Consider the following 16,690-nt stretch of genomic DNA (forward strand, 5'->3'; position numbering starts at 1 on the left):
GTGTATATTTTATGAGGGGGGTTCTGTAAATTTGTTGTATGGAATTGTGTACCAATGTATGGACCTAAAAGATACTGACATAAACATACATGGGTCAGAGATGTCAGAATAGTGTCAGAGCCAATTCAGGCGTATTTTAATGAACTGGCATTGGCTATAATAAGTCTGATCCGTTGTTAATGTTATTTTTTCCCATTGCACTCTATTTACAACACTATTGTAGAGGTGCCACACAGACATTATCTACTGCTGTGGCATGTTCTCAGAGGTTAATAAGTGCTTTAAACATCTGCAGTGTGAAGCTATGAAAACAGACACTTGTAAAATGTGAGCGCACAAACATTACATGCTTAGCAGTAAGAGTACCTGCACTTTCAAACCCGAAACTAAGGAGTAGTGACTTTATGCATTAAGGACATTCTTTTTTGTTCAGAGTCTTTGGTGATGGCTTTTCTTCCATATGTATATTTTTATTTTATTTGTTTTATTTATTGTCTATTTCTTTTCTCTTTCTGTTGGCGCTTCAGTAGTTTAAAGATTCTGTTTGCATGGTTTATAGTTAATGTTTACCTTAGCAAGTATTTTTAAAAGTATTAATTCTTTTTCAGTCTTTAATGCAAAATAAAATAAATGAGGTCGGTGGGGATCCCTAAGTAAGATGTTGCCCCCCAAATGTTTAGAAACTGCCCGGTTATGCATATTAGGTGAACTTGAAATATGTAATGTATTTAAGACACCATAAAAATTGTCATTTGAAAATAAACAGTCTACAAAACATATGGGTTTAGAGTGTCACACTATGCACATAATAAATGAAGTGATTTTAAAGTGGCTTAGCTACAGCCTATCATGTTTTACCTTAATTGCACTGGTTTTACTAATGTTAATGTTCTTTAAGTTCCTCCTACTGTATGAGGCTTATTTACAAAAATACAAATCACAGTCTAGGCAGACACTAGATTTTAAAATCAACTTGACATTAACGCTTCATCTTACCGTTCAAAAATTAAAATCCTTATTTTTCTGTAATCTTCCATGAAAGTGTAATGACTGTGGCTTCTCTCTAAAACGTCTCATTTTTGATTTCATCATTGTGCACCAGTGGGTGAAAAAAATATTTTACACAATAATGTATTTCACCTCCTCCCATCACCCCTATTCATTCCACCATGCTAGCTCAGCAACCCCCTCTAATACTGTGATGTACCTGGAAATACAGCAATGTGCAATAGTCTTAGGTACCTAAACACACACATCTTCTAAACCGCTTATCCTTCTGGGCCATGGAGGGGGGCTAGAACCTACCCCAGCGGTCGTTGGGCGGAAAACTGGATACACCCTAGACAGGTCAGGCACCTAAATAGATTGTTTAAAATCACTAATTTCAGCAGTAACTGTGTTGTTACTTGTATAAAGACTGTAGAATATTAGAATAAATGCAAATAGCAGTTAACACAGTAACAATGAACAAGAGTGTCTTATTTGCAAAAAAGTAGTTGGTATCTTGAGAGCTGGTTAGAAGAACAAAGTTTGGTTCCAGATTTCTCCCCAGTGTCCCCATCTATTGCATGTATCTATTAAATTCTGTCACCAGCACTCCTCATTTGACATAATAAAGCACTCATTCGCCAAACCAGGTATTGGATGATAAGTACAAATAATACTGGACTTCCTCAAGGAGCAAATAAACACTTATTGCTCTCATAAATAGTTTTTAAAACTAATTTTCTCAGGTGCCTAAAACTTTAGCCACAGTACTGTACCTCACAGTAAAGAAGGAAAATGCACTATGATTTCCAGTTCATGTTGTCTTTACATTCCTCAGACTGGGATCAGGGCAATATAATCTGTTTGTGACATCCCTAATATAAGCTCTGTGTTTGTGTTACAGGTGTACGATGGCAACAGTAACGGTGCCCGCTTGCTGGGCGTCTTCACCGGTACAGAGCTGATGGAGGTGACTCTGAACAGCACGTCCAGCACTATGTTCATGGAGTTTATCAGTAACAGTGAGAACACCAGCAAAGGCTTTGAGCTTCACTTCACCAGTGAGTAGCAGCTGTGTGCTCTGGATCATTCTTTCAGCGCAACACCAGGCAGATTTCATCACCCAGCTGCGAGGGTCTGTTCTTTCATAGCCTTTCGATTATGCAACATTACATGAGGGTCAGGGCTTCATGCACAGCCTTTTGAACTCATTTCATTTTTGAAATAAAAGGCCTAAAACACACACACAAACGCGCGGCTTCCATCACAGCAGCAGGATCATGTAAGATGCACACATGGCCGTAGGTGCACACCTCCATTCAAGCTCTTACCAGCTCTCTCCATAGCAACCTCAGGTGGGCATGAATAATAGAGGCCCCCGCACATATTCCACATGAGTGGATCCCTGTGTGTGTGACTTTGTTGTGAACAGCTCTTTTTCAATTCTCTTTTTTTCTTCACTGTTCCTATAACGAGTTTAATCTCCACACAATGCCTTACTATAATGACTCCTGTGAGGCGGCATGGAACCCGTGTTTCAGGTAGAACCCTAACTGACTGACTCTCTCCCTCTCTCTTTCTCTCTCTCTCTCTTTCTCTCTCTCTCTCTCTCTTTCTTTCGCTCTCTCTCTCTCTAATCTCTGTCCCTTTTTTTCTCTGTCTCATATTTATCTTTCATGCTGTCTTTCTATCACTTTTCTCTCTCTCCTTTTTTTCTTTTCCATTTTTCTCTTTCTTTTTTCTATTTTTCTGTCCCTCTGTCTTTGTTTCTCACTATTTCTCACTCTTACTTTTTCTCTCTTTGCTCTCTGTCTCTCTCACTCTGTCTTTCTCCTCGTTTGCTCTGTCTGTCTGTCTGTCTTTCTCTCTCTCTCTCACTCTATCTCTCTCCTTTTTTGTTCATTTTTCTTGCACCTCTTTCTTTTTTCTATTTTCTCTTTCTCCTTGCTCTGTCTCTCCCACCATCTTTTTCTGTCTGTCTGTCTGTCTCTCTCTTTCTTTCTTTTCTTTTTATCTTTCTTGCTCTTTTTTCTCTTTTCTTTCTTTTTCTGTTTTCTTTCTCTCTTTGCTCTCTCTGTTTTTCTCCTTTTTCTTTCTTGCTTTTTCTCCTTTTGCTTTTTCTATCTCTCTCTCTCTTTGTCCTTTTTCCTTTTGCTCTTTTTCTCTTTTCTCTCTTTCTTTTTTCTATGTTCTCTTTCTCTCTTTGCTCTTTTTCTCTGTCTTTTACTTTTCTTTCTTTTTCTCCTTTTACTACTCTCTCTCTCTCTCTCTCTCTCTCTCTCTCTCTCTCTCTGTCTCTCTCTCTCTCTCTCTGATATTCAGGTTTTGAGCTGGTGAAATGTGAGGATCCAGGTGTTCCTCAGTTTGGTTATAAGCGTGAGGATAAGGGTCATTTTGCAGGAAGCACCGTGTCATACAGCTGTGACCCGGGATACACTCTGAAGGGTACAGAGGTGCTGACGTGTCTCAGAGGGGAGAGGAGGGCGTGGAACAGCCCCCTCCCACAGTGCGTGGGTAAGCTAAGCACACCAATGTCCCTTTACTTTGGCTATGCAGGGTTGAAGTGACACATATATGTAACATAGATCTGATTTGATTTCTGCAGAGCTGTGTGAACAGAGCTGTATGATTTTTTTTTCTTCTTTCAGTTCAGATTTGAGCCACTCATGTATGGTCCTAGATTTGAAGATACACATACAGGACGTGGCCAAGTGATTGTAATAACAGGCAGATCAGAATCAACGTCTTTTTTTGTTTTGTTTTGTTTTTGAGATTTGCATATGCTCATATCACTCTTCTCATCATTCAATGATGACAAATAATCTGTCAGTTCTTGAAGTATAGGATTTTGTATATTTTGTCTATTAAATCTTGCGCATGACGTTAATAATTTTCCAAACTGTACACACGAAATTCCTTTTAGGACAGACATCTGTTCACACTGCTGACAGGTATGGATCACTTACAAACAGAAGGAATGGATCTGAGTGAAAAATTGGAATTAAGCAGTAAGGCAGTAGTGTAAATGTAGCTGTAGATATTATAGGCTTTGATGCTGTTGGTTTCAGGAGAGGCTGTACAGACCTGCACGCATGGGTAGCTGCCTTTTTCAGCTGCACTCATTCTTAACACAGGGCGAAGTAATCAGAAACAGGGATGAGAAAGCCTTTCTTGGAAGGACGACTAAAATGGAACGAAACGATGGAAGGTCTTGAGGAAATATGAAGTGAAATGGTCATGAACTGGGTCAGACTGTCCAAGTCTCGCTGTGATTCCGCCATGGCAGACAAAATTTCTGCCTGGAGGAGAAGTCCAGAGGTCCTGAGCGATGTTCGCTATCCTTTGATCACACAGTGTGACAGGGTGTAGGCTAGAAAACTGACTGCTCCTGCATACTCTCTGACAGTGCGGTAGAAGCCAGAAACGTGCACTCTTGGTTGTGCAGATCAACACTGACCAGCATGGATGCACTCTTAAGAATAGAGCTGCTTAACTTTCTTTTTGCTTGGACACAGAAGTCTAGGAAAAACCTATAAACTCTGTAGAGCCTTTGTTTGTGTGGAATTTTAGGCGGAGGATCTTTAAACTTTAAAAATACTCAGTAACACTTTAGTGGAACCCTGCTATATAATATTGAAATAACCAAGCCATGATTTATGTTATGGTACTGGTTTATGTCCAGTAACCTGAAAGTGTCATGTTACCATTACTGGTGATTGTCATGACAGAATCCATTATGTTTAATGTCATGACAGCTTCACATCTTGGTTCTTGCTAAGCATACTCTAGTTAGAGTACTAGACATCATGACATCAAACAACACATACAACAGCATTGCAACAAATGTCATGACAGTTGGCGGTATTAATCTGTTGTAACAGCATATGACACCTGCTATGACATGTTTATAGTATGGTTATGTCAGTGTTAGGTAGCACAATTCAATTAAAGGGAAGCAAAAGTGGTTCTTCTTTGGCATTGCTCAGGAGTAATTTTTGGTTGGGTCCCTCTTTCTGTGTACATCTTGCTAGCTGGTCAGTGGGCTGCTTCATTAATACTGTAGACTAACAGTTTTGTTGCTTATCTAGCTAAGGTAACTCTTTTTTTCCTAGCTAGCTAAGTAACTGAAGATGAACAAATTAGCTGGTCAGTCGTCTAAATTTCTAAACTCTCAACTCAGCCATGAGGGTTAGCAGTCTGGCTGCTAGCAAATGAGCTTTCGTACTGTTCTTATGTACCAATAACGTTAGCCGCTCACTCTCCTCAGTCTGTTGCTCTGTCTCTGTCTCTCTTTATCTCTCTCTCTCTCTCTCTCTCTCTCTCTCTCTCTCTCTCTCTCTCTCTCTCTCTCTCCTTTGCACTGTTCCTCTTTCTCTCTTTACCCCTTTTGCTCTGTTCCTCTTTGTCTCTGTCTCTCTTCTCTCTATCCTCGCTCTGTTACTCTGTCTCGTCACTCTGTTGCTCTGCCTCTGTCTCTCTACTTACCTCTTTCTCTTTCTCTCTCCCCCTTTCTCTGTCTCTGTTTCTCTTTTCTCGTTTCCTCTCTCTCTCTTTCTTTCATTTTCACGGTCACTCTTTCTCTCTCTCTCTCTCCTTATCTGTTCCTCTCTCCTCTTTTGTTCTTTGTCTCTCTCTTTGTCTCTTTTCTTCTCTCTCTCTCTCTCTCTCTCTCTCTCTCTGTTTACCTTTCTCTTTTCCTCTCTCTTTTTCTCATTTTCACTGTCACTCTCTCTCTCTCACTCTCTCTCTCAGTCCGTCTGTGCTATCTGTCGGCTTGTTACTTTTTCATGGCAAAGCTGAAGATGCAGCTACAATGTTGATTTTTCTCTCCAGTTGCACAGAGTGTCTGCTAAAGCTTCAAATCTCGCAGCCAGACTCAAGCGGTCATCAAAATTTTACCACATGCTCCGCTGTGACATGGTGACCATCATAAAAGTCCGCATGCTTGGTGACCCAGGCTTTAGAGTGCATTCCCAATGTGTGATAAAAAATGGAACAGGCAGATTTTTAAAGTTAAGTGCTGCAGGATTTCTGCTTACTTATGTCAACCGCCCAAGTTCTTCTTCATATGGCGTGCCAAACTTTTAAATCTGCCTTGTCACCTGCTTTGATGTTTGCTGAGAAATTGCTCTGTGGATATGAAGCTCACTAGCTGACAGCAGACGATTCAGGTTCTCACAGTGAAGTGTGTGGGGGCACGATTAGTCAGATATATGGATGTCTCACTGCAGTATTAATTTATGCAGCCAGGTATTTAAATATAGACATGTTAAGCAAAATGACTACATCTAAGGGCAGCAATATATGGAACTATTTCAAACAAAAGGATGACACATTTCTCCAGTGTTGTGAAAGTTAGTGTTCTGTAGTTCAAACAATGTATTAAATGGCCAAAATGAAAAGTGTAACCATCGCTACAGCTGCTGTAAACATGCCTGTTTGCCCTTCTGTGGTGCCACAGTTATCTCTAGAGGTTTTTATTGATGTATTTGTGTAGTGCATTCTGGGTATTGTAGTGACAGAATATTGATGGACAAATTATGAAAATTATGAATTTTGTCAACTGGATGAGGCTGAGGGACGCGATACTGTGCTACAGAATCTTTTGACATATAACATATTAAATGCTAGTTGTAGGCCAGATTGCCTAAAACATAAGGATAAATCACCAAATCAACCAAACTTTCAGACACAGATTACCTCTTATGCTAACATCACACAGTTAATGAGTATTAAATATTTTGTATCATCATTTTTTATTTACAGCAGTAAATATTTTCCAGTTTGAATATTTGAATACTCTTTTTTTAAGAATAGACATTTTTGGGGCTCCCGAGTGGCGCCACCATCTAATCGTTGGCCCTATCATAAGGAGATCGCAAGTTCAATTTCTGGTGATGCTGCAGCCATCCATGGAGTCCACCCCGCCCCCAATCACCAGCGATGCTAGCCAACGCAGATGTCTGTTAGCTGGTGTACCAGATCTGGCGGTTGGTGCTTTCCTCCCAGCATGTTCAGCTGTCCAGTGACTTTGTGTGAGCGGCAGTTCGAAAAGATGCGATTGCTGGCTTCACAGGTCTCGGAGGAAGCCTGTGCTAGCCTTTGCCTTCCTAGCACTGGTGGTATTGTGTGAGTGGGGGAGTACTAACTAGTGGGTGGAACTACATATGACTAAATTGGGGAGAAAATTGGGGAAACCAAAAAAAAAGAATAGACATTATGTATAGATATAGTAGATGTAGTAGATATTTGAAGAGCAAAAATGGTTAAAATGCCAATCCCTGGTGTATCTGAGTCAGCATGTAGCAGCCTGCCTGTGAATTCCCTCTTTTTTCTAGTCTTCAGTAAGAGCTGCTCTACTGTAATCATATCAGGAATCAGCTTATAAGCACCCTGCAATACTGTTGAATTTTCTATCGCTGTGTCATAGTATCCAGCCCCCGGAGACCTCAGCGCGGGATGGAACGTCATAGAGAGAGAAGAGGGACAACTGCGCGAGGCTGAGCAAATATTTTTTTGTCACTTCCCAGTGGGAGAATAATCATACAGTAGCGCTGTAGGAAGCAGACAGAGAGAGAGAGAGAGAGAGAGAGTAGTGCGGTTTCATGACTTGCGGAGCAGGTCATCTCTGGAGTTGAAGAAGATGGGTTTGTTTCATAGTGATTTATGACCCTGCCGTCTACACTAGGGGAACATTCATCTGATAGAAGTTCAGAGAGGAGAGCCGAGAAAGAGAGAAAGAAAAAAAAAAAGACTTGATATATAGTACAAGAGGGAAAAAAGATGAAATTGATAGCAGTGTTGTACTTGACTTTTTTGAGCCTGTGATGGTGAACAGAGGTGTTAGATTATGACATGGCTTTCCCCAGTTCTGAGTATTTGACTACCTTTCTTTTTTTCCATTCTTCATTGTAATTTGAGTGTCTTCCATGGTTTGCTGTCTAAATCATAAGTGTGATCAGGGCTGTAGACCTGTATGATGTATGGAGTGTATAGAACAGTGCTGAGCTGGATTGTAAACAATTGTCCAGCTGTATGGCAGCGCAGTGATGGCAATACTGTGTTGCGTCTGAGTTTGCACGTCTGTCAACATCGCATACGCTAAGCTGATGCCAAATCTGTACGCTCGCCTTTGTAATTATTTGTGTCTGTGTTTGTCTCTCCAGCTTAGTGGCATCATGCAAATTCATGTGTCTCTTCTGATGAGTGAAAGAGGGGGCGTGAAGTGGACGTGTGTGTGTGTTTGTGAGACATTTCAGACACCCACTCGCTCTAATAGGAAGTGACATTTGTTTGAGCCCATCAGAGCTGTCTGTACACCTGTTAAAGGCTGTGACAGTGTATTGTGCTGGGCGCTGTCTCCATTATGTAAGTGATGGGGACAGAAATCTAATATTGCCACACTTGAGGACACAGTGGTATGTAAGTGTGAACAGTCACCCAGTCAAATTACATGTTTTGTTGACATGTTTTGTTGTCATGTTTCTAAGTGCAAATAAAATTTTTTCATATATAAGTAAGTAAGTCTTTTACAAAGTGGTTCTCAAATCAGTCTGCAGTGACCCCCAGAAGTCATGACTCATGGGGTTAGAGCAAGAATAAGGGCCATTTCACAGTCCCTGAGGGCCAGTTTAAGAAACACTACTCTAGGGAAAACTTAAATATGGCGTTTTTCTGCATTTGAGTGCCTAGTTTCTATTTATTTGCTGAGTATATAAATATATATGTACTATTTGCATTAAAATGTGCAGAGGTGTGTTCTCTTATTAGTGTGTTATCTTATTGTCACTTAAAAAAGCAACTGAACACAAAACATGTCATTTGACTGGGGCACCTAAACTTTGCATACAACTGTATACTCATAATACTAAGCCTGAATCTTCTTATTCAGGTTTATTATATTTATGTTGTAAAGAGTGGTTAACACTTACACTGGATCTGGGGTTTGACTTCAAGGCCACTCCCCACCCCCACACGTTTTTAGCGGGTGCGTAAATTTAAGCTTATCCTCAGTTCAGTATAAGTTGTGGTTGTAGTTTGATATCATCTTTGTTTTGGCCACAAAACTATATTAATGTAGTAATAATAGAGAACGAAATTAGGAATGTCACACAAACCTTACTGTCTAAGGCCACTTAGCTTAGCCAGATGCTGGAAACCACTAGAAACGACCTGTTTGGTGATGCATGAGAGCTGAGAGATGATTTTACTCCTGTTTCCCAAGACCCAAAGCTTTTTTTGTTTGGTGTGACACTGTGGTCTGAGATTGTCCTAAAATGTAAACCGTTCCATAAATGTGGTATCAGTGATATGTTTACATGTGGGGCATACTAGTGTCTTGCTATAGTTTATTTGAAATAAATCAACAAATGAATGACAGATTTTAAACCAGTAGTAAATAAGTTTTAACTGTTACAGTGGTAAGTCATTAATTGTCACTGGCCACAGGACTACATAATACAAATATCATGATGCTAGTGTTTACTAACAAAATGAAAAGGAGAGAAAGAAAAGCCTAAAAATTAGTCATTTTTAGTTTTTTTAATCAACTTTTATATTTTCATATTTGTTTTTTTATTCATTATATAATTTGGAATTTTATTATTTTGATTTTGTTCCGCAATTTTTAATCAGTAATAGGAACAGAAGAAAAAAAATCAAAGAATAAGTAAAAATACTAACGTTACCTCTAAAATATGACAACAAAACTTACACCTGATCTAATGTAACAGTGTGATTTGTCAGTAATATAAAATATAATTTGAAAGTTTTTTCTTGTGAAAAAATTAGTTGTGTGGTTAATGTGTAATTTGTCATTAGATTACTGTGATTTTTACCAGTGTTCTGTAGGGTTTGTGCAACGTCTAACCCAGCAACAGAATTAAAAATATTATGTTAACAATAATACACGGTCATATTGCCCACGTCTAGTGGTTGTGTGTGTGTGCGTATATGTGTGTGTGTGTGTGTGTGTGTGTGCGCATGTGTGTGTGTGTGTGGAGCAGTATCCAATTTCATATATTGCAGTTCATTGAGTCTTATTGAGTCACCTCCAATCAGCAGCATCTGCTTAACCGTTCCTGCTATAAACAAGTTCCGCCTGTGAGATGGACCTCTGCAGGATCGCCCCCTTTAGGCCCGTACTGAGTGTGTTTCTCTGTGGGTGTACAGTGTGAGGAAGCACACATTTGATCTGTATGACCTCGGGGACAGGGGGGCGCGGTGTGAGGAGCTCACTGCTTCCTGATCCGTGAAACTGAAGCTGTGGTGCATGCTTGGGCCCCTACCTTGCTGACAAACAAGTGATTTGTGCCCAGCGGCGTGACACCCCTGCCATCCCTCCCGCAAGATGGATGGGCTCACCCGAAGCAGAAGATATTACCAAAACCCTATCAGTGATATTAGCCAAAGGAAATATGCCCTCCCCAGGGATGTCTCAATGCCGGCCGTGATATACTACTGCATTATTCTGCCCATCGCTCATAAAGCTCGGCCCGCCGCAGAATGTATTATTTTAAAGTGGAAAGTTATACTGGCCCCCGCCACATGATGATGCATCATATTCGGCACATTGTGTCCCCATCCCTACTGAGAGGATCCTGCACTGCAGTCTGCCCATGGCTACAGCTCTCCCCCTCTGCTCTCGTCTCAAAACTGCATTACCTGCTTTGAAGCACCGACAGTTTTAGTACAGCTCTGCAAATGTTGAATTGTTGAAGGCTTTATTGTCTTTTTTAAAGTGATTGGTAAAAATAAAATGTACAGAATTTCTCCCTTATCTCAAATATAATCGAGCTGACGAGACATGACACGTAGGGGTTCTAAAGTTTGCTAGCTCCTACAGTGTTAGAAATAAAGGTTCTGGGCAGGTGCATTTTTTGTTCATCAAAGTACAAACAATGTAAATGTTCCCTCAAAGGTACAGCAGTGGTTTTAAGGTCCAACTGTGTACCTTAAATAAGTTTTCCAGGTGAAAACTACGTATTTGTACCTTTTCATAACCTAATGTTTTAAAACAGAACAATAAAATAAAAAGCCTGGAGACAAGACAGGGTGTATGGAGTCAGTGCAACTTAGAAGAAAATATTTCAAATTTCAATGGTACAATCATGTTCCCTGAATAAAGGTACAGAGATGTACCCTTGGGGGTACCACCTCAGTCACACACTTAACACAGTCTATGTCAGTTTGTTAAGTGATCTCAAATAGACTTGCTTATATGGTTTATGAACCAAAGTACAGAGAAAATTCAAATTGGCTACTACTATTGTTTTTGGCTAAGTCATGTATGTTTGTGCCTTTTTTACAGAAGGGTTACTTTAACAGCATATTCTGGTACAGATTACTGATCACCTGTTAATAGGATTACTATATCAAAGTAACGTAAAATGATTACATTCCATTACCTTTGGGTTACTTGTCTTTTTAAAGTCACATAATCAAAGAAAGGCAAGAAAAAAATTATTCAAGCAGGGTGACTTCACCCTAATAACGAAATGCACAGAGACAATACTGGTGATGTGTAACTGTTTGCGTTTTATGTATGTTGTGTAAATGGCCATTTATAAACAGGTTCATTAAATATTTCTTGGTTAACCAGTTATTCAAGTAAGGAAAGAGCAATATGGGACGACTTCAAACTGCACACACATAGAAATGAACATAGGCACACTCTCAGAAATAAAGGTACAAAACTGTCACTGGGGCAGTACCTGTCTTGTCACTGGGGTGGTACCCTCTACATCTCAGTACCTTTAGTCAGGAAACATAATCGTACCATAATCCAATGAAATTATATTTTATAAGTTGTATTTTCTCCACACACCCTGTCTTGTCTACAGGCTTTTTATTTTATTGTTCTGTTTTAAAACATTAGGTTATGGAAAGGTACAAATACTTTTCACCTGTGAAAAACATATTTAAGGTACTCAATTGGACCTTGAAACCACTGTTGTACCTTTGAGAGTACAGTTACGTTGTTTGTACCTTGATGATTGAAAAATGTACCTGCACAGAACCTTTATTTCTAACAGTGCACCATGAATGATCACCCTGTTTTTATAACATATGTTATCTAATTACTACCTTTTTCTAAAACTGTAAGGGAATGGAGTTAGCTTTTTTTTGGGGATCCTGATTACATAACAACATTGCATGTTTTCAGTTACATCATTAATTATATGAAGCAAGTTTAATTATCAATTTAACATTACTTGAAGTAGGTGTGTCAAGATTTGGGCATGATGTTAAACTGACTGCAGTAAACTTCCATCACCTATTAGCTACATTAGCTTCAATACAAAACTAAAGAAGCTAACTTTGGACACCTTGTATGTCTTGGCTGTTGAACTATTTTTAGTAAGAGGACAATTGTGATGCCAGACCTAAAGGAAGTAGGCCAGAAGCTCCCAATGGCTAACTGACAGCATGTTGTTTTTTTTCCAAACAAAATATGAAATAATGTCTGTCTGTCTGTCTGTGTGTTTCTTTCCTCTGCATGTAGCCGAGTGTGGGGGCGCAATTAAGGACGAGCCGGCGGGTCGGATCCTGTCTCCTGGTTACCCCGCACCCTACGAGCACAACCTGCACTGCGTGTGGACCATCGAGGCTGCACCTGGAAGCACAATCGGGTCTGTACCCCACACAACTTTTCCTCCACTCTCTCTTTTCTCTCGCTTCATGTATTTTTACCCTGTCCTTTCCATTCATCCATTCATCACCTCTCCACTCCTTTTGATATCTTCATCTACGCTTGCCCACATTTGATCTCCTTTCCAACCTTGGATCTCAGACTGTTAAGCCTTTTAGGTTTTTCATGGTGTATATACAATGAAACACTTGTCTTACATTTTCTTTAGTAATTTCTCACTCACTGATCATTCAAACAAGCAGAGAAATTGGGTCAAAAGTGTGGATCCTGAACATTTTGTAAATAGATATCACATTTATGCTAATAGGGAATATTTTATGACTCAACACTGATAAAAGGTTGTACCTACAGTCATGTTTTGTGGAAAGAAAAAGCATTCCTTATATATTTGCCTTTCTCTCTTTTTTTTGGAGGGGTGGTTATCTAATTTTGTTCCACAATTTTAGTTATAGTCTATTCCACCTGCTTTCTAGGTCTCACACATCATACAGTGCTAACAAACTGGGAGGGTGAAGGCTGGCATGTGTTTCCTCTGAGAGGTGTGAAGCCAACCACATGTCTTTTTAAACTGCTTCTAATGCAGTGTCATTCAACAGCTTGACATTCTTGGAGGAGAACACTAACCTAAAGCCTGTTCTTTTACATCAGCTAAAAGACGCCTGCATTGGCAAGTATGGCAGTGAGTGATGAGGGTAGATGGCAGAGTGTAGATGGAGGCCGATCCTACTCACCCAAAGAGAATGTGGTGCATTTTGCTCTCTTGGACTCCCAGACATGAATAGCTGTGGCATTGCTGGAGATCAGTCTTGCAGTCTCTTAAGGATGAGGCCAACACTTAGATGGTTGCATCACTTGGAAGCCCCTGTGTTGTCATTTGTAAATTAAGTAAATATAATTAAATATTATATTTTCACTGAATTATTTTTCATTTATTGTTCATTGAAGCAATTCTGAAAATTCTGTTGAAAGTGCAGATTCAAAACTTTTGGTCAATACCACATTTGCATTAAAAGAGGAGTAAAGTTATTGCTGCGCAGAGTCTTGTTTTGAAGAGAGATAATAAGGCCATAAACCTTAAAAATCATGTAAGAGCTGTTATAACATAATTAAAAAGGGAAACGGTGAACTAGTGCTTGCCAAAAAGTGAGCCCATATTCATCTACACGGTTAAAACCCCAGATCTTGCGGGTTACTTATCTTACTTTATCTTCCATCCATCAGTCAGTGTTAAACCTATCAGCTTCATCAGATATTTCATTAGATATAACAGATCACTGTTGCTCTTTTTATTTGTGTGATATAAGCTTATTAATGGTTTTTAAGGTGTTTGTGACCTAATTAATAGCCGTTAATCAACTAATTTTAAATCCATAAATCAGGGTTGTCTTATGGTAAAATAGTATCCTAATTAGATTTAAATGGTATAACAATGCAGTGATAACAACTCTAGACTAGAATGGTTGAAATCTAAGCAGCACAGTGGGAATTCTCAACCGCTCTCATATGTCTCTCTCTGCCTGTGTTACAAATTCTGCAAGGTTCTAATTGGAGAGCTTGCTATGTGAGCTCAATGTGTGATTGGCCCTCAGTTTGAGCGCTCGCAGTGTTTGCATGTGTGCCAGTATTGTTCCAGGCCACTGTTTCATTCAACTGGACTGGGAGATGCTAGGAGGACATTAGCGCTTTGGCAGTCCTACAAACTGACCTCTCCCCTCCCTCCTGCAAATCGCTGCCTTTCGCCGCTAATGAATGAACACGCGCCCCCGTTAATTGTCGCTCGTTTCGCCAGTGTAATTTTGCATGAAATCTCGGCGCCGGGTGCTGCCTAATTGGTCCACAGCTCTAACAGCGCTGTTTATCAGACTCTACCCCCTGTCCTTCAGTCGCACTCTGGACCGCTCCCAGACACTTCCTGCTCCAGCTTTATTAGTGCTTTTTTCTTGTTTTTAGTATAACTGAAGGCCTCGGGGCTAAAGGTGATAAGAGTGAACCTAGCCAGACATCCCAAATATCCCCTCTTGTCTTTTTGTTTGTCTACAAATTACTGCTATTGAGGAATGAGGCCGAACGTCATTATCATCAGGGCTTGCTGCGGAGCTGTTAAGGCTCTCTGTTTGAAACAAGAAGAAGTCTCTGAATATCGATAACAGGACCTTATCAAGCGCCTTCCCTGCTCTCCAGGTGCTTGTTAGCTTCAGAAAGTAACGGGGGAAAAATCGAAGGTGACACACGGAATGATGATAGTTACCTGACCTTGTGTTCCTTCTCCTCTTGTTATCCAGCAGCGGCACTCATGGGTTTTTAGCTGACCTGATGCTGAACACTTTGCCATGACAGGATAAGGATGAAGACACAAGCAGAATGTGTAGAACAAGATCAATATCTTTTTATCATAGGTGCACAACAATGTATGTTTTGTTTCCAGGCCACATATTTATCTATTGCTAAATACATGGTGTTGACAGTTTGTTATGCTATTTTATCAGGTACACCTACCATAAAGGTGCCCTTAGTAAGTAACAACTGACTGTAGCCCACGTTATTATTCAGAATTTGTAACCCCCCTCTGCTTCACCATAGGAACCACCAGAACCACTGCTGACCAGATATTACTTGGGTAGTGAACCATTCTCAGCACAGCAGTGGCTCTGACATGATGTGTGTATTCCACCGATCCAAAGCTATGAGGCACAGAACATACTTGATATTTGTGTCCTGCCCCCCCCCAGTCTGCAGTCCATGTCAGACACAGGAGATGAACAATGAAACTGCAGCATTAAAAATAGTCCACTAACAGTGGCCCAGTGGTCAGAAAAGCTAGAGGAAGTCTAAGTCAAATTGTGCATGGTTGAAGATCTGTAGTATCTAAATATGCATAAGCTGTGCTGACAAAGAAAGTTTGTTTCACAAAGTGTACACAGTGTTTAAAAAATCCATTAAGCGAGAACTGGAAGTGAAGCAAGAAAGACAGAAAGAGGACTCTTAGGCCTAAAACATACTTCACACAAATGACAGCGCTTGGCTAACGCGCTGCAAACACTCGGTCCTTCTGTACAAACTCACTGTGCGTTATTACGTTACTGTGACTGTTAAAACACTCAGTACTGAAGGGGGCGATAGAGGACAACCACTTGGACAGGCTTGGCTGTCGTTATAGCGCCCCTTGCTGTAACACTCAGAATGCAGCTTGCACTTGTTGCATTATGAAATGCGTCACAACACATTTTGGAAAGCAACTATGTGCAAAACCCCGTCTGCATAACTCGAAGCGTCTGTGTTTGCATCTATGCGTGAACTATGCCGTAGTCGGACCCACTGCACCATCCAGTAGGGACTCAGCGATTTGAGAGAGTATGTGACTGCAGTTTGAATTGCATTGTTTTCTGTACGTTAAGCTCCAGGCCTGTGTTTTGTTCATGAGGGCCAGCATATCTCTTTTTCTTAACTGAAGGCATTAACACTGATTGTGGTGTGCCAGGTTACCAGTTAGTTGTAGTTGTGTTATGTTCAGAGCACGTGCACGTTTGGTTGCTTCTGATTGGTCTACACATCTACAGGCACTTCACAAGCTCTGTGATATTAATTTATTAGACTATTAATTAATTTATTAGAGAGCCGCTCTTGTAATTTGAAAGTTGCACTCTTTTAAATTTAATTTTGATAAAAAATGATTGTTTCAGCACATTCAGTACCCATTGTATGGTAGGTGTTTCTGATAAAATGGAAAGTGAGTGTACAAGGTAGGTGTAACTACCAACTTGACCATTTGTGAAAATGATACTGCAAAAATTGCATAATAACTATGACAGTAGACCTTTACACTGCTGGGAAGCTTGAATTCAGATTCAGGTGAATTGTGTAGTTGGCAGAGTACCCACTCTGTATGTAGGCTCAGCAGAGAAATGAAGCACACTTCAGTGTGTGTGTGTGTGTGTGTGTGTGTGTGTGTGTGTGTTGATGAGGCTCATGAGTGGTGCTGAAGGACATGTTACAGTGCAAGTGAAAAATACACACCCCTCATTGTCTCTTTCTCTCTTTCTCTCTGTTTCTCTC

General features: G+C 40.2%; 1 protein-coding gene across 1 annotated transcript in view; it reads left to right on the forward strand.

The window, feature by feature from the left end:
* The window catches only part of csmd2 (CUB and Sushi multiple domains 2), a 182,251-nt gene that overhangs the window by 41,068 nt on the left and 124,493 nt on the right, over positions 1-16,690 (forward strand). Inside the window, 3 exon segments of the mRNA XM_036566374.1 lie at positions 1,892-2,048; positions 3,310-3,501; positions 12,491-12,617. Coding sequence (XP_036422267.1) covers positions 1,892-2,048; positions 3,310-3,501; positions 12,491-12,617 — 476 coding nt within the window.

The sequence above is a fragment of the Colossoma macropomum genome, unplaced genomic scaffold (genome assembly GCF_904425465.1).
Source record: "Colossoma macropomum unplaced genomic scaffold, Colossoma_macropomum, whole genome shotgun sequence".
Classification (NCBI taxonomy): domain Eukaryota; kingdom Metazoa; phylum Chordata; class Actinopteri; order Characiformes; family Serrasalmidae; genus Colossoma; species Colossoma macropomum.